General features: G+C 44.0%; 1 protein-coding gene across 3 annotated transcripts in view; it reads left to right on the top strand.

The window, feature by feature from the left end:
- The window catches only part of zfyve26 (zinc finger, FYVE domain containing 26), a 60,526-nt gene that overhangs the window by 2,523 nt on the left and 39,297 nt on the right, over positions 1-18,706 (top strand). For all 3 annotated transcript variants that reach the window (XM_063183494.1, XM_063183493.1, XM_063183495.1), the window contains 8 exons: positions 2,094-2,177; positions 2,695-3,199; positions 4,843-4,967; positions 5,505-5,669; positions 9,389-9,477; positions 10,036-10,187; positions 13,805-14,014; positions 14,916-15,503. In XM_063183494.1, coding sequence (XP_063039564.1) covers positions 2,094-2,177; positions 2,695-3,199; positions 4,843-4,967; positions 5,505-5,669; positions 9,389-9,477; positions 10,036-10,187; positions 13,805-14,014; positions 14,916-15,503 — 1,918 coding nt within the window. The remainder of the gene's footprint in view (positions 1-2,093; positions 2,178-2,694; positions 3,200-4,842; positions 4,968-5,504; positions 5,670-9,388; positions 9,478-10,035; positions 10,188-13,804; positions 14,015-14,915; positions 15,504-18,706) is intronic.

Here is an 18,706-nt window from a genome sequence, read left to right on the forward strand (position 1 = left end):
TGCGTGTGCGTGTGCGTGTGCGTGTGCGTGTGCGTGTGTGTGTGTGTGTATGTGTGTGACTGTGACTGCCCTCTTTCAGTGCGAACCAAAAGCAGATTTGATAAAAAGCAGGCCAGCTAGCTACCAATTCAATTAGGAATTGTCAGGGAGCTTTTTGACGGTGGCAATGATGTTTGCATTAAGCTAGCATAAATGCATTATGAAGCTATAACAGCCGTTTGACGGGGTCAACAGTAAATCCTTTTACTCATTCGGACGTGCTAGCATGCTAGAGGTTGCACTGTAAGTTCTACTGTAGGTATAGTGTATTAAAGCTAATACACTGTGTGGTTCTATAGCTGCTCATTTGGATTTTGAGTGTTTTCAAGCTGTCTGTTTTATTTCATGGTGACACATGTTTTTTACCAAAGTCATGTCCTGCCCCGAAGGCATTTTGTAATCCAGTTTTGCTTAAGTTTGACTTTCAAAGACTGACAGTTGTCACATGCTGTACAATAGGATCCTGTATGTCTGATCGGCATGTGGTTGTATTCTGAACTGAATAACTGGAACACCCAAACTGTCAACAGACTTTACTTTTGTGTTCCTCTTAGTGAGAATCACTTACTGTATAAATATTGCAGGGTGTTAGTAGCTGTCGGTCTACTCCTACAACTACTGCGGTTACTATCAGAGAGCAAGGCAGATAGCCTTATCAATCCCCAAGGGTAAACTCCTGTTGTGGAAGTTCACACTTGTAAACAAACAAGTCACATAGATTAGGCATACAGTAACATATATACAATTTCATGTGTAATGAATGATCTTGTCTTCATGTGTATGGTCTGGTGCACTTTGTTTAAGCGATTGTTTGCACTCATCATGTGCCACAATTCAGAAATGGAGGAAGTGAAAATGTATTTGGTGCAGTGATGATCCTGGCAGGGGAACCATTGTTTTGGTATTCAGTTAGTTGTGGTTTGCTATGACATTTCATTCTGGATTTCCCCCAGCACTTCATAGTTAACCCATTTTAGCCTAAGCCCTTTTTGAGAAAAGGTGCCCTCTCCCTATTAAAACCTTAATATCTCAGCCTCCAAAGCACATTAAAATATGAAATAAGTTGCATTTAAAAGCTAGAACCTTCCTTTTGCACTAGAATGTTCATTCAGCTCCAATTTAACCACATTGTTATGTAAACCACATTGTTAATAAAACAGCTCAAATCTCAAGAACCTGAATGCAGCGTATATGTCACTCCAGGACACAATGGGTTAATGCAGCCACTTTGGCAACAAACGATAACAAAAGCTAATTTTTTTTTCTTTTTTTCTTTCATGTACTTCCTAAAGTAGCTTTGCAAACATCAATAACTTGCATTATTTAGACCCTTATTAAGACAATATTGAAGGCCCCAGCGGTGGGTCAAAACATTTGCCCTTTTGCATTTAAAGGGACACTGTGTGAGATTTTTAGTTGTTTATTTCCAGAATTCATGCTGCCCATTCACTAATGTTACTTTTTTCATGGATACTTACCACCAGCATCAAATTCGAAGTATTCATTATGACTGGAAAATTACAGTTTTCATACATGAAAAGGGGGATCTTCTCCATTGTCCGCCATTTTGAATTTCCAAAAATAGCCATTTTTAGCTGCAAAAATGACTGTACTTGGACTATACTAGAAAATATTTGTTTAATACTTAGTAAACTTTGATATAAAGATCAAATTTGGCAATAGGCAGCCCAATTTCAATAAGGAGCATAGTTGCAGTACCTTTTTTGACCATTTCCTGCACAGTGTCCCTTTAATAAAAGTGTTAATGGTTTAGGATCTTTCCCCTCTAATAATCTATTTAGGACACACTGTATTGTCCGATTATAGGAAAACATTCTCAACTGGACAAACCGCACCCCAGTGCCAAACATTTTAACTGCACCTGGCCTGGCCTGACCTTACTAAGGAAGGATATTCTTACAGTATTACGGCCTCCTAATTTGTTGGGTATCATATAACATGCTCATCTACCACAGAGTAATAATATCTGAGTGCTAGATCCAAAAGTGATATGACTAATGTTCATGTAAATTGATCTGTATATTGTATGGCAGGTTCCAGAGGCCCTCAGGACGGAGCTGGAGTTCATGCTGGCCCTGGAGGAACTGGGAGACGGCGTCCCACAGACGGCGCTCAAGGTCAGACTCACACGGCCGTGAAGGTCAAACTCTCACTGAGGGGTCAGTTAGACACGGGTAGTAGCAGGACAGATAGCTGCTGATGTATTGCAAAGCCCCATTTTGAGAACTTGAAGACAAAGTTCAGTGGAGCAGACATGCATAAAACAGACAAGAGATTATGACTCAGACTTGCATATAATTTAGGATGTATTAAGAGATTTGGAGATCTGTTGCTCTGTGGACAATTGAATGACCTTAAGTGGGTATCACAGCACAAGGATTTGGCTGAAGTTTGCACAGCAGGTTTAGCCCCAGAATAAGCCTGGGCAGCTGCTGACACTGCACAAATTTCTGAATGTCTGTCTGTCTGTCTGTCTGTCTGTCTGTCTGTCTGTCTGTCTGTCTGTCTGTCTGTCTGTCTGTTTGTCTGCCTGTCTCTCTTTCAGTCGCTCTGTCCCTCTGTCTGTTTCTCTGTGTGCCTCCCTCCCCGTCTGTCTGTCTCAATCTCTGTCTCCCTTCTCGTCTTCTGTATCAGGAGATCCAGCAGGCGTTCTGGGACTCCCACTCTGACAGGAAAATGGCGTCCCCCAGCCCCGAGGTCCTGACCTGTGTAAGGGACCTGCTGAGGCAGGGCAACCCCCGGCTGGCAGAGGCCCTAGTCTGCTTCCTCCTGCGGGGCTCCGGTGATGGAGGAGGCCCAGGCACAGGCCCAGGTCCAGGCAGCAGCCAGTGGGACTACTCCCTCCAGGACGTCTTCATCCAGCACCTCCTGGACAAGCTCCAGGAGCCCCAGTCGGAGGCCTGGGCAGAGGAGGTGGCCTCCGTCCTGGCCCTGATGCCCTGGAGTGCGGAGAGGCCCAAGGCGGAGCTGGAGGAGCTCTGGGAGGCCCTGTGGGGGTCCAAGGAGGGGCCGCTGGACGAGGGCCGGGTGCTGGGTGCCCTGCTAAGGCCCAAGGATCAGACCCTGGTGACACTATACAGCGCGGCCAGCCTGAGGCTACTCAGGGAGCAGATACTGAGGGAGGCCCCGCACACTAAAGGTGAGTCGCCTGATGGACGCATGCGTGCATACGCTTGAATTTTCTGGAATGCGTTTATGAAGGCAGACGCATACAAATATGTGTTTTCATTTTTGGTGATGTGTTTATAGGCTACACAATATTGAAAAAAAAAGGTTGAACATACAAATACATGTGTTTTGATTCTACGTTCTGGAATACGTTTATGAAAGCAGACCCATACTGTGTTATGATTTTCTGGTGATGTAATGTAAGGCTGCTCAATATTGAAAATCAAATCGCAGTATAGTTACATCATACACATATTGCAAAAACATGACTTCTCCGCAATAATTTTCCATGTTTTCTCAGAGCAAGCTTTTGAGTTCCACATGCAGTATCTAAATATTTGGCAATGGTAGAGCCCCACTGCCATTGATATCCTGGCCCAGATACATGCACTAATAACCACCTAGAGCCTAGGATTGAGACAAAGCTGAAAACATTGTTGTGTTGTGTTGTGCTGTGTTACCAAATACACAGCTGTTTTAATGTGTAGTGACACTTTTTGACTTTACTGTTGAGGCTATGCCATCACATGTTCTTATTATTACTCCGTATGCTTTGAATGTTCATAACCTGTCTGGACTTTGCATATGTAAAATCTGCTTTGGCATTTCCATGTTGGATGAAATTTTGAATGATTTGCTTTGCTCATTTTCATTTCATTTGTGGAGTCTGGGTTCAGGAAGTGAGAAGTGTGCAGTGTAGTAGTTGTTACCCTGCAGCAGCAGTTTCGTTGCTCGCCTCTCCACATGTGGTCATACTTGTCTCAGGCTTGTGATGAAAGAGAGCTGTCAGATGTCAACATGTGACCTGTGTCTGTCCCTTTTTTTAAACTGCTTCCACCCACCAGAATGACTCTCTGCACGGTCATGACGATACATGTTTTGTTGTGTCTCTGGGTCACTGATGTTGTTAAGTAGCGGACGTCAGGGTGGTGAAACCACAGCTAATTCCACTATTGTATGAATTAAACTAAGGATTTTTTGTTCTTACACTGAAATATTTTAAAAAGCATATTCATAACTTGAACATTGATTACCAATTATCAATTTATTCATTTAATTAGTTCAAGAGTGGCATTAGCTGTGGATCCACGACCTGACGTCTGATACTTAAAAAAAAAACGTCAGTTAGTGTGTTTCCACGCATGTCAGTATCCCGAATAACAGGCTTATCCTGATTATGATCAAATTTGGGATAAGGTGGTTATGTTTGGGATAATGATAACCCGGTTTACTTAGCCATATTCAGATTTCTGGGCCATTGTAGAATTATCTTCAAATGCGTATAACCTGGATACTTGTAACAATTTACTAGGGGATCTTCCGTATTCAGGACAAGGTGTACCAATGGCACTAAATCCTTTGGATCCTCCAAAATCTTTGGGAGTACTCACTGGGAGTACTCCACCTAGCATATCCCGATTTCTTAACATCCAGAATAAGGGCTTATCTAGAATACTGAAGTCGGGGGGAAAAGGTGTTTATATGTACAAACGCAAATTCGGGACTCTTTAAAATCCTGATCATATTCGGGATACTGAACTGCATATAAACATACTCATTGACTCCTCTAACCTCTCTCCCAACCCTCTATATTCCCTTGTCCCGTCTATACAGAGGAACTACCCGAAGTAGAGAAGCTGATGCTGGGGCTCTGCTGCCATGACGACCGCCCCACAGCGTGGAAAGCCATCTATTTCGAATGCCTCAGCAGCGGCAAGCACTTTCTTGAGCAAGTGCTGGTAAGCTTGAATGTCGACAAGATTTTTTTTTTGAGGAAATCCGAGTGTGATTGCAGCTGATAGCATCTTGGCGGCCACATAACCACAGAGTTGCTTCAGAGTTTCTTTTGCAGTTCGACAGTAAGACTCAGTTTTGTCATTGTAGGTCCCACTATATGGCTGTTGAACATGTTGCACACACACTGTTTAAAAAGTTCTTTATGCTCAAAACAGTAACAAAACAGTGTGCAGATCTTTTCTTTTTGAAATGCCTAGCACCTGAATTTAGCACCTCTATTTTGACCTTAGCCCCTGGAGGGAATAAGCCTGTCTGCTTTTCTATTTCTCGGTCTGTGTGTCCGCCCACAGTATTTTGGCTCGCCTGTGGGTGGAGCCAAACTCACGCATGCATCTAGCACTGACCAGGAGGCCAGGCTACCTACCATCTGTCCTACTGTTATTTCTTTGGTTGTCCGCATCTCCTTCTTGAACTGATCTCTTATTGCTGTTATTGCTCCTCTGTGCCCCCTCCCCTCCCCCCCTGTGTGCCCCCCCCAGGTGACGGGGCTGGACCTGGCTAAGAGGTGTGAGTATGGGCGTCTGGAGGACCTGCTGAAGGGGGAGTTCCAGCCCCTGGCCCGCCTGCTGCTGCTGCTGGGCTGGCCACAGTGCCCCACGCCTGCCTCCGCTCGCACACTACTGCAGGCCCTGCATCACCAGCAGGTTGGACATGCTGTTACACACACACCAATACGCACACACACACACACATACACGCACGCTACTGCAGGCCCTGCATCACCAGCAGGTTGGACATGCTGTTACACACACACCAATACGCACACACACACACACACACACACACACACACACATAGGACTGGGTACCGAAATTCAATTCTTTGATGGAACCGAATTAAAAGCTAAGGTTCTACTTGGAATCGAAACGTGCCTTGTCTGTCGGTTCCACGTTTCGGTTCCTGAAGTCTGACTGTCAGAGCCATCAAATGTGTGTTTAAGCACGCGGCCACAAGTGTCACAAACTGACCACGCTCCTCCTCTTCCCGTTTCGCACCTCATTTAAACGATTGATAAGACAGCTGATATTGAGAAACAAAAACATGCCGTCGAAAGCGTGGCTATATTTCAGGAAAGTATAAGGAAGGAGCGCGCTGCAATAGCCTATCTGCGATAAACTAATAGGCTATCATGCAAGAATGGCAATACATCCAACCTGTTCAAACACCTGCTCTTGCATTCGATAGCATCTTTACAACGGCACCGTCACCTCAACTATGCTATACCGTCAACCTCAACCATGACCTCGACTCTTCAGGAAGATGTCTCTGACTCCTTGGAAACATGTTTTTCCATGAAAAGAGCTTACTTAGAAAGAACTGGTCTTGAGTTGGGGACGCACAAATGTAGCCTATTTAGACCGTCGGTTTAATTCGAGGGAACAAAGAACACAGCGAGAAAAAAAGATTTCCTCTCTATCCGGCTGGATAATAACGCCATTGTTTAGGCTTGAAGTAGCGGCCGCTTAAGGTTAAATAACTGTGGATTGAAAGAACATAAAAACGTGCCGTAAAAAACTGTAAAAAGCTAAGAATCTCAGCTTTCGAACAAGCCCTAACACATGTCTGTAGGTCTAGGTTAAGGAGATCGCTGGCTGTTAGGAAAAAATGACGAGATTAAAAAAAAATGGTTGGAAAGCGCTATTTTTTTCCACTTGCAACAGCGGCCGCTTACAGTTCAATAACTTTTGAATGAAAGAACATAAACACGTGCCGTAAAAAACTGTAAAAAGCTAAGATTCGCAGCTTTCGAACAAGCCCTAACACATGTCTGTAGGAGAAGGCGATCGCTGGTTATATATATATTTAGGCCTATATAGCCTATCGTTTAGATTAGGACTCTTTAGCTTAGATTCACCATGGCGTGAAAGCACAGTGTTGTCGCGGCTACTTGCAGCAGCTGATCATACGGCCCAGTTCTAGTCCCTGTATGGAAATGCGTGCGAGACAGCACCATCAAGACCCCGTCAAGTTTCATGAATAGCCTATTTATGAAGCCTAGTTGTGTTAGAACAGTTCTGCAGTACCTAGTAGAAAAGCCCCAGCTGTCGACAGACTGGGTAGCGTAGGCTACATTAAAAAATCATGTCAGGCACGCTTGACATAGGATTGGTACCAGAAGTGAAGTTGCACCGTAGCCTACAGCAGAACAATTTTAATCAGACATGAGTACATTTATCAGTATCAAAACCGTTTAATATACTTGCCAAGCCATGCCGAGAGGACAACTTGCAGCATGCAATTATTCATGAATGCTGTATAGAATTAAATGCCTTTAACCCGCCATTGCTTAAGTCACGAGGAGCTCCGCCTTGTGGCAGGCAGGGAAACTCATGATTTACAGACCCGTTACGCCATCTACTGGCCACTTTGGGTAACTGCAGGTTTAATTCAGGGTTTCTAGGAACCGAAAATGGAACCGTTCTGGTACCGGAACCGAAACGAAGGAACCGGAAATGGAACCGGAACCGAAAATTGTCAATCAATACCCAGGCCTACACACACACACACACACACACACACACACATACACGCACGCTACTGCAGGCCCTGCATCACCAGCAGGTTGGACACACTGCCACGCACACTAATACACACTTCTACACACTTCTACACACTTCTACACACTTCTACATAGACCCTACATCTACTACACACTGACACACACAACACACAACAGACATGCTGCTGCGCACCCTACACCATTAGCGGGTCACATACACTGCTACACACATGGGCTCTGCAACAAACACATTCACACACACACGCACACACACACGCTGCTCCGTTTATGTCATCCTTGTCAATCATTGCGTCCATTTATCTGAGCGTTTTGTGTCACATGCATGTTAAAGCCATCTGTTTTTGGGGTAAGAGGACGAAAGCCTTGCATACAACCTCTATTGTACAGTATACACAGCATGACAAAAACACAACATCTGGCAGCAGTGCATTGTTGGGAAGCAATTATATTCGAGAAAGAGAGAGCGCATCTCCCTCTAGCCACGATTACTCTGTTAACAAAGCCAGCTCTGTGTCTGTGTCCCCCGCTAATGCCAAAAAGCACTGTGCCACTTAATCGAATCAGTGGCCCGGGCTTTTCTCTCCGCGCCGCAGACTTCTGGCAAAGCCAACATTTGCTCATGTGGTCACTCCCTGGGAGTCGATGTCTCATAAACTCTTTTAAGCTCATGCTTCATTAATGCCAATGGCTGCTACCCTGTGGAGCAGCGGGGAGGGGATTTGAGATTTGGGATGGGGACGATCCTGGATTTGGGAGCTGTAATCCAGTATTGTGTATTAACAAGCCACCCATGGAGCGTGGATGGAGAAACCCAGATTCAGGAATTGTGATTCGACACCATGTATTACTGACGATCGGGTTCTGTCTTTTGTGTGGTGGGGTAGAGTACAGAAGAGTCGAGTGGAGGTGCTATATTAATCCCAAAGAAAATAAAGGAAAATAATTATTGAAATGATGTGGTTCATGCAGCTGAATTCATTCTAATCAATCTATATGGTGACGCAAGGCTGTCAACGTCATTGACGTTTGAAGTTTTATTGAATATCTTGCAGAGGCACAATTCAAAGTTCATTATCTCCCCAAAGGAAAAAAGCTGCTCTGCCTGGGTTGACAGTGGGGGGGGATGGGGACTATTGTTTGAAACTATTGGCCACAACCAACAGAGAGGACTTGAGGATGTAGTTTGACTAGCGCCCATGTTACTGGACTGTAGTAACTTCTAAAGCAAGGTTACTCAAATTCAACAGCACTGTCCTCACACCTGTATGTGTGTAACTGGTAGACATTCTTGATCAGTATTGTCGTCAATGTAGGAATTGTTGCTTACATATTGGGGATGGCACAAACCACACCGAAAACCGAAACCGTACAATTCACACACATACCGAACCGAACCGTGCAATCCATCGCAAACCGCAATTCATGTACTGCCCAGAAAAATATGTAAAACAGAGATTCTATGAGTATCTTATCCAGTCTCTCTGATTAAAACATTAGCGTATAAGACCAAATCAGAGGATGACACAAATAAAACCACACCATTTTCACATTATAAGCCTATACAAACCATATGTGGGATATTTAGTGATAAGTCCGATTCTATTAGCCAGTGCACCATTTATCATGAACTAAAAAAAAAGAACCGTAGAGAACCGAAAACCGTGACCTTGACACCGTGATATGAACCGAACCGTGAATTTTGTGAACAGTACCACCCCTACATATTGTTATGAATGTTGGAATTTTTGCTCCATATTTTCCATTTTGTCCCGGGAATTCGTGTTCTATTTGTTCATGAATGAGTTAGTTATTCACTTTTCGGACTGTGGATGTTTTCTGTAGCCCTTGGCCAACGACACGGTCCTGAGTCAGTTTGCTGACAGCCTGGCCTCACAGCTCGGAGTGCTGGAGTGGTGCGCCAAAAACAACCCGTGAGTAGACCACTGCATCTCTCTCTCTTTCTCTGTCTCTGTCTCTGTCTCTTTCTCTCTCTGTCTCTGTCTCTTTCTCTTTCTCTCTCTGTCTCCCTCTCTGCTGTCTCTCTCTTGGTCACTCATTCATTCTCCCAGTCTCTCTCTGTCTGTCTCTCTCTCTCTGTCCCCCTATGTCTTTCCATCTGTGTCTCTCTGTGTCTGTCTATCGTGTCTGTTTCTTCCCCTTGCTCTAACAGAGTTCAGGCTATTAGTGATATTTCGGTCCGATTAATGTTTGATGTCCAGTATCAAGTCACAAGTTTTTTGCAGAAAGGCACATGTCGAGCATGGCATGGTAAAGGAGACAAATTGAGTTTGCGCTCATATTTGTCATCTGGCGGTTTTCTCTCCCTCTCTTTCTCGTGTGTGTGTGTGCGTGTGCGTGCGCGTGTATGCGCGCGCGTGTATGTGAGTGTGCGTTTGTGTGTGTGTTTGTGTGTGCGCGTGCGCGTGTGCGTGCGTGCGTGCGTGCGCGCGCGTGTGTGTGCGTGTGCGTGTGCGTGCGTGTGTGTGTAGGGATGTGAGTGAGGAGGTCGTCCAGTTTCAGCTCTTGTCTCTGGGCCAGCACTCCGCTCTGTATGTGCTGCACTCCCTCACGGCCCTGGCCCACCATGACGACAAGCAGCTGCTGGAGCTACTGCGCAGCCTCAACCCCACTGGACACACAGGTAGACTATATTCACCAACATCTTCTACTTCACACAACTACACTGACCACACAGGTAGACTATATTCAACAAGATCCTCTACTTCACACAACTACCTGTACACTGACCACACAGGTACACTATATTCAACCATATGCACTACTGTACACAGCTACACTAGCCACACAGGTAGACTATATTCAACAACATCTTCTACTTCACACAACTATACTGGACACACAGGTAGACTATATTCAACATCTTCTACTTCACACAACTACACTGGCCACACAGGTACACTATATTCAACATCTTCTACTTCACACAACTACACTGGACACACAGGTAGACTATATTCAACATCTTCTACTTCACACAACTACACTGGACACACAGGTAGACTATATTAAACCACCATATCCTCTACTTCACACAACTACACTGGCCACACAGGTAGACTATATTAAACCACCATATCCTCTAGTTCAGTGGTTCTTAACCTGGGGTGCGGGCACCCCCTGGGGGTGCGCCAGAGATTTCAGGGGGTGCGTGGAATTTTGTTTGTGTTGAGGTTGTGACCAAAATTCTGCTTGCAAACATAATAATTAGGCTAAATTTAGAGCAAATTAAAACATATTTTGGTCCCCATTTTTAGTCATTAAGGTATTGGTTAATTGCTCAAGTTAGAACCATTGTAATTAATCACTTAAATATTTTTTTAGTGTGAATACACGTGCAGAAGTTTGGGTTGGGGGTGCGCGGCTAGTCTTCAGCACTGGTAAGGGGGTGCGTTGAGAAAAAAAAGTTAAGAACCACTGCTCTACTTCACACAGTTACACTGGACACACAGGTAGACTATATTCAACCAGAGGGACATGTGAGGCCATGAGGGACATGTGAACCAGAGGGATATGTGACTATATTAAACCACCATATCCTCTACTTCACACAACTACACTGGCCACACAGGTACACTAGATTCAACAACGTCTTCTACTTCAGTGGTCTCCAATTAACTTTTCCCAAGGGCCAAATAATGTAGAGCAAGCGAGGCCGCGGGCCAGACCCCCCCCCCAAAAAAAATAAATAAATAAATAATAATAATAATAATAATAAAAATAAAAATAAATAATAGAAACACTGTTGAAATATTAAAATATTAGTATTAGCTGTTGCAATATAGTGCCAGGGAGGAATGTAAATAAAGACCAACTGTGGACAGGTTAACGAGAGAGAGAGAGAGAGAGAGAGAGAGAGAGAGAGAGAGAGAGAGAGAGAGAGAGAGAGAGAGAGAGAGAGAGAGAGAGAGAGAGAGAGAGAGAGAGAGAGAGAGAGAGAGAGAGAGAGAGAGAGGAGAGAGAGAGAGAGAGAGAGAGAAGAGAGAGAGAGAGAGAGAGAGAGAGAGAGAGAGAGAGAGAGAGAGAGAGAGAGAGAGAGAGAGAACGTTCAACTGCTGAACGTGCTCTCCAGCAGAGCCACTTCAGTCACGGCACGGAGGGAGGGAGGGGGAGAGAGATTTAGGCTACATGACAAGACCTAAAACAAATATAGGTCAATGTGCGCTAAAATCCCAATTCGATCGAGGAACAAAAGTCATTTCCATAGCGATTAAATCTCATTGAACTCGTGCGCTGCATCTCACCTCTGCCTGAACAGAAAAGACGCAAGCCCATGCAACAGGTGGCACCCAGGCAGATGAAATAGTTAGTTTCCAGGAATGCTCGTCTATATATTTCTTTATTGCGGTCGTTTTCGAAAATCATATTAGTTTTCCTCCAACGCATTCCCGATGTATCATGCATTCTCTGCTCAACTGATCTCGCATAACGCGCCCCCAAACTACGGGGGAAAAATATCCTCCACATTTAGAATGGGCTACTACAGTACGCCAGCTAAAATGCAAAGAGGGTGATATCACAAATACACAAAAATAGTGCAGGGGAGGAGAATCAGGGAGGAGTGCAGGGGAGGACAGAGTGAGTGCTCTAACTGCATAACTGAGCGCTCAAGACTCTTCTGGTTGAACAAAGGGAAACACGCTCATGAGCACTGTGCACCGTCGGGGCTGTCGGGGAGATGAGGTGGGCCATCAGGAATATTAAACCCTATTCTGCCTAACTACTAGCCTACGTATGTTTCCTGGACATTTCTGAAATTCGGGTTAGGGGTAGGGTGGAGCAAGGTAGCCTACTGTTCTCAGATGCTCCCGTGGCGCCTTCAGATAGGCTAAATTAGGAATGCGATACAGTTATACACGTGCGATACAGAAATACAGATACGGTCAGCCAGACCTTGATTATTACGAGTGCAAGACAAAGCAAAACTGATATAACAAAAACGTACAATAGAAGCAAAGGAGAATCGTTTACATTTGCAAACAGAAGAGAGTTGAACAAACTCTGCCGACTTGGCTTAAATAACTGTGCGCTTCGCGCCTCATGACTCTCCAGGTTTAATAGAAAGGGCGCGGCTCACCGCGGCGCGCAGGCTGCACCCAGTAACGTTGACCTTCAGGAATACTCAGCTAATCTTCCACCTGGCTCTATATTTCCAAGACATTTTAAAGGAACTGGTTTCGTTTTTGTCCTCCCTTCTTTTAGTAACGACTGTTCTCTGGAGCTTGAATTGCGTTAACATCTCTACATGTAGGCTACTACCTTGCATAAATGATACTTCCAAAATACGGGATAATTGTCATCCAAACTTCACATAAATGTGAGTAAACAAAAGACAAAATGTATCTGGCCTGCTAAATACATAAAAATAGGGAAGGAGAGAATTGTCCTCATGTTCAACCAGAAGAGAGGAGAGTGCTTCGATACCCCACAATTGCGAATGGTCTGATGACCGAGGTAAACGCAATGATGAATAACAGCTTCTCTAGATGTCTAGGAGACAACAGATTGCACTTCACCATTTTCCCTCATTGTCAATGTCTGTCATGAGACTGTTATTATAAGATTTAACTGTTTGTGAATGCTTAGGAGAGATAACTGACGTTTTTGTGATCGAAAATCGCGCATGGCCACAAATAGGCGCATTTATGGTTTCATTTTTAAGGACCTCATGGCGGGCCAGAAATGTGCTGCCCGCGGGCCGCAGTTGGCCCGCGGGCCGTTGTTTGGAGACCAGTGCACTACTTTATACAACTACACCTCTGTCCTTCTTAGGACACACAGGAGGTAGGCTACTCAACAACATCATGACCTCTACTGTACACAACTACACTTCTGTCTTTCTTAGGACACGCAGGTAGTCGGCAATACCTCTGTCTTGCTCACACAAGTGCTCTACATCACGCTGGCTCTCAGACAAGTACACTTTTGTCCTTGTCACGCTGATCACTGTACTTGCATCACCTTGCAGTGTCCTATGTTAGACAGCGTGAAGTGCACATGTCCCTCTCAGACAACACTGCTCTTTTCAATCATCTCTGTTTTTCCTTTCAGATTACGTTATTCCTCTTTCATCTACCTCAAGTTTGTTTTTGTCTTAAAAAAAAAAGATTTTTTTTTTTTGTAATTAATCAGTAAAAAATGTTCTCATTCTCTGTCACACTTTCTCTAAATATCTTGATATGTCTCTCTCTGTCTTTCTCTCTGTCAGCTTAACTTCCCCAATGTGGTATTCCGTTGCAGAGTTCTCTGATATCGGTGAAACGCGTGGTCTTGCCGCCCGGCGGAACGTCACCCTCTTCCAAGGCTTCTGCGCCATGAAGTATGCTGTATACGCCCTCTGTGTGAGCGCTCACACACACGCCGACTGCAAGGAGTGTGGGCTAACATCTCAACAGGACAAGGCATCATCAGACACGCAGGAGAAGAGCGAGACCACCAGTCACTCAGAAAGTATGTGTGCTTGTGTGGCATTTTTAAGATGGCCAACAATAATGATTTTCTTTTGTTTTCTTTCTTTTTTTCTTTGCTACCCTGATACATTAGCCAAACAGTGAATCCAGGTCACAGCAACAAACACTAATGAATACATATTGCCGTAAGATTAGCCAGTTATAATAAGAAGCTTTGTTTTTCTGCTTCCTAGAAAAATGGGCTATTGTGATGTGAAAGTAGGTGTAATGATTATGATTCACAAAATGGCTTAAGCATTGTGTTACAGTCGTGTGTGTCTGAGCAGAAAACTGTGCTGAGATTTGTGGTTGTAAAGACCAATCTCCTGCCTGAGATTGTGGGAAATAACTTCATTCCCTATTGTTTAAGTAATGCAAGAGCAAATTATTCATTCACGTTCCTGTCCTATTCAGACAACCAGAAGATTTTGGTGGCCATAAATGACAAGCAAATAAAAACAATGAACCCATATCACTGCAGCAAACTGTGAATGACAGAAAGCCTCTATGCAGATATTTTGTCAGAATATAAGTTCACTTACTGTATCTGAAATTCTTCACCTCAAGTCAGTGTTGCTGCGATGAATGTATTATTTTATTATTATGCAACATATTATATCATTCCTCAAAGCACAGAGTCCCTGTGCACAGCCAATGTCCAGGTAATGTGCAGTTTAGTTTAATAATAAGAACGATAAATACATAAATAAACGACTGGGAAATTCACTGTGGTCTTCTTTGATTTACGGAATGTTTAAATAAATGTTCAGTAAATAAGTAAAAAAGTAAAATGTATATTTAAAATAAGCTTTCAGTGAATCAAACACCACCACTTGTGAGGTGATTTAACCTGTTTTTTTTGGTATTTCATTATTAATCATAACATTTATGTTCCTGTTCAGGTGCCCAGAAGCAGTTCCAGCACTACATGTCCGAGTGTCAGCTGTACCTGGAGGCGGTGCCTGCCCTGTTCCGCCTGGAGCTCCTGGAGAACGTCTTCTCCCTGCTCTTCCTCTCCAGTGCTGACCTGGCCTCCACATCACCACAGACACCCCCTGGCCCTGTCCCCACACCCTCGTCCTACAAAGGAACCCGTGAAATAGCGGCAGAGAACCCAGAGGAGAACACCAATTCATTAGGGACTTCGCCCAGCCAGCCGGAAGGACCAGGGGTGGGGAATGATGCTCAGGGAGGTGTCGTCAGCTCCGAGCCCAGCAAAGGTCACCCGGACCTGGGCCATTTGACATACGGCTGCCGGGGCTTCCTGGCAGACGTGCGGGCCATGGAGGGCTTCCTTCGGCTGATCCGGGAGGGGCTGGAGGGCCTGAACGTGCCCGTGCCGGGCCAGGACGAACAGGCCGCAGAGAGCCTGGGCTGCTCCGTCACGGCGGAGACGTTTGAGACGCGTCTGCAGAGGCTGTCCAAGCGCACCGCCGAGGCCCAGTGGAGGCTGCAGGTGGTCACCAAGAACCAGCGCGGACGAGGCGGAGGTGAGGAGCACACAAGGAGTTTTATTTTTCACATGCATGAATATACTATGCAGTAGGGCTGGGCGATATGGAAAAAAAAAACAATATCACGATATGGATTACTTTATATAGCGATAACGATATACATCACAATATAGCACAATTACATACGTTTTCAGTTATTCTCTTTATTTGCTCTTTATTTTTTCATGTCGCAAAACAACCTTTCTTTAAAATTGATCTTTTTATTCTTATTTTTACAGGTACATTAACTTGTATTGTGACATACAACATGAAATGTAATTAAATGATATTCAATTGTAAACAATTGCTAAAATTACTATCACGATATAAACGATATAGGAGAAAGGTCACGATATTAACTTTCATATCACGGTAACGATATATATCGTCATATTGCCCAGCCCTACTATGCAGCGAATTTAGAGTATTAGAGAAATTGGTCTATAACATTCAGTGAAATTGGAGTACATGCAGTAGAATTACAGTAGACTGAAGAGAAGTGTGGTAGGGTGGGGTAGGTGTCCCCAGGTTGGTTGTTCTCTGTGTGTGTGTGTGTGTGTGTGTGTGTGTGTGTGTGCGTGCGTGTGTGTGTGCGTGCGTGCGTGCGTGCGTGCGTGCGTGCGTGCGTGCGTGCGTGCGTGCGTGCGTGCGTGCGTGCGTGTGTGTGTGTGTGTAGGAAATGTGTATAGGTGAGGCCAATTGTGGACAGGTGTGTTAGGTTGGAGTAGGTGCCCCTTCTACTTGTCTTGACGTGTGTCTTTCTTTCTGTACAAGAACATGTGACTTGATGCTGGTCATCAAACGGTAAGCTGACCAAAACATCCCTAATAGCCTGAACTCTGTTAGAGCAGGAGAAGAAACATACACAATTGCATAGAGTTATGGAAGGAATAAATGTAAGGAATAAATTGTATTTAGTTAAAATGTTTCAATTTTAGTTGATTTTTAGGAAGAATAAGAGATTGATTTAAAAAACTAAGCAGATGGATTGCAAGGTTTTTTTAATCGTTCTTCTCAGTGTCACGCTCAGTTTGGTCTTGTTGCCTTTTCAGGCCAGAATGGTTGGTGTGACTCTTTGTGACTCTTTGTGTTATGATAGCAAGGAAAGCATTATATTAACGAGATAAAGAAGCGAAAGCTGTGTTTTTATTAGTGTTGCAAACATGTTACAGACTGGAGAAGTTTGTCCAGACGGTCTAGAAGTCAGCTCAACAGTGAAGCATATTCATGATGACAAATATTTATGCATGGAATTTTCTGTCCTCTTGAAACGTTGTAAACAAGTCATCCACTACAGCCAGATATTGACTCTCAAATGCAGCTTCACTTGCAAGAAGACTTTGACCTTTTTGTTCAGCATCTGGGAATGTGGACAATGTTGTTATGGAAGACGTTCACAGACTTATTAGAATTATTTATTTTTGATGTTCTTTTCTTCTGTTTATATTTGCTGCCAAACACAGTCTTGACACGTTATGTATACCTTCTATCTGGAGTTGTTGTCCTTTAGGTGTAGCTTGATGTACTATAGCTTAGTTAGAACACCAGTGTGCTCTGGTGCGTGTTGCAACATTGCACCTGGGTGCCTTCAGCATGGGAGGGAGAGTTGGAAGCGTGGTAAACAGCAAAGTGATGATGCAACAGATTCCAGTGTCTTCGTAGACTGTTTGTGTTGGATGTCAATGCGTAACACCTGAGCAGAAGTGTGATATACAGGGGTTGGACAAAATATCTGAGACACTTGTCATTTTAGTGTGGGAAGTTTCATGGCTCAAGTGGACCAGCCTGTTAGCCAATCTTCATTAATTGCACATTGCACCAGTAAAGTGAAGTGTGACGGCAGGGTAAGGGTAAGAGCACAGTTTTGCTCAAACTTTTGCAATGCACACAACATTATGGGTGATGTATCAGAGCTCAAAAATGAGAAATTCTTGGAGCGCGTGTAACTGTTGCATCTTTGACTGATACACCAATTCTTTGTGATGTATCAAGAGCCACGGTATCCAAGGTAATGCCTGATTACCACCAAGAGGGATGAACCACATCCAACAGGATTAACTTTGACCGCAAGAGGAAGTTGTCTGAATACTCTGAAAGGGATGTTTGGGTGCTAACCCGGAATGTATCCAAAAAAACAGAAAACCACAGCTGTCCAAATCACGGTAGAAATAAATGTGCACCTCTACTCTCCAGTTTCCACCAGAACGGTCCATCGAGAGCTCCACCGGGTCAATACACACAGCCGGTCACCCAAACATCCCTTTCAGACCGCTTCCTCTTGCATCCACAGTTAATCCTGTTGGATGTGGTTCATCCTTCTTGGTTGTATGCAGACATTACCTTGGATACCGTGGCTCTTGATACATCACAAAGAATTGTTGTCAAAGATGCAACAGTTACACGTGCACCAAGAATTTCTCATTTTTGAGCTCTGATACGTCACCCATAATGTTGTGTGCATTGCAAAATTTGAGCAAAACTGTGCTCGTACCCTGCTAATTGAACCTTCATACTTCACTTTACTGGTGCAATGTGCAATTAATGAAGATTGGCCAACCGGCTGGTCCACTTGAGTCATGAAATTTCCCGCACTAAAATGACAAGTGTCTCAGATATTTTGTCCAACACCTGGTAAGTTAGTGCTTTAAAGAATGATCAGGGGTCTTGCCCTAACTAAGGTCCTCATAGTTTCTGTGTAGATGTTTTGCATACAAAGACTACAATGAGTCTGTATACAGCTCTTTAACAATTTCTTAATTTGAAGCCTAAAGGCCAACCTGTTTTGCCCTTTTGCTGATTGTTGAATCACCTTTGTTTGTGTCACCTCTGTTGTATCCTTAACACATAACAGCATAGCACATAATGTATTGGCGTATGTTTTTTAAATATTGACACCAGGCTGAGGGTGAATACTGTACTCGCTGCTCCTGTGGAGAGGTTATGTCAGCTGCATATTTTCCCATGTTTGTTTACGTACATGCTGAGACTAGTTCTCAGACGCGAAACAGAATGTTCCATTGGAAGATGCCAATCCCAAGCCCAATAGTAAATAAAGTAAGTTAAACTTGCTTGTGAACGAAATGATCCATGAATGATAATTATTATTTGAATGAGGTCATGATGGCCCTTTCAAGTTTAAGGAATGGTACGACATAATTATTAATGACCTCATAACTTTAAACCCAAGTTAAATGACTTCT

The sequence above is a fragment of the Engraulis encrasicolus genome, chromosome 19 (genome assembly GCF_034702125.1).
Source record: "Engraulis encrasicolus isolate BLACKSEA-1 chromosome 19, IST_EnEncr_1.0, whole genome shotgun sequence".
In the NCBI taxonomy this organism is placed as follows: domain Eukaryota; kingdom Metazoa; phylum Chordata; class Actinopteri; order Clupeiformes; family Engraulidae; genus Engraulis; species Engraulis encrasicolus.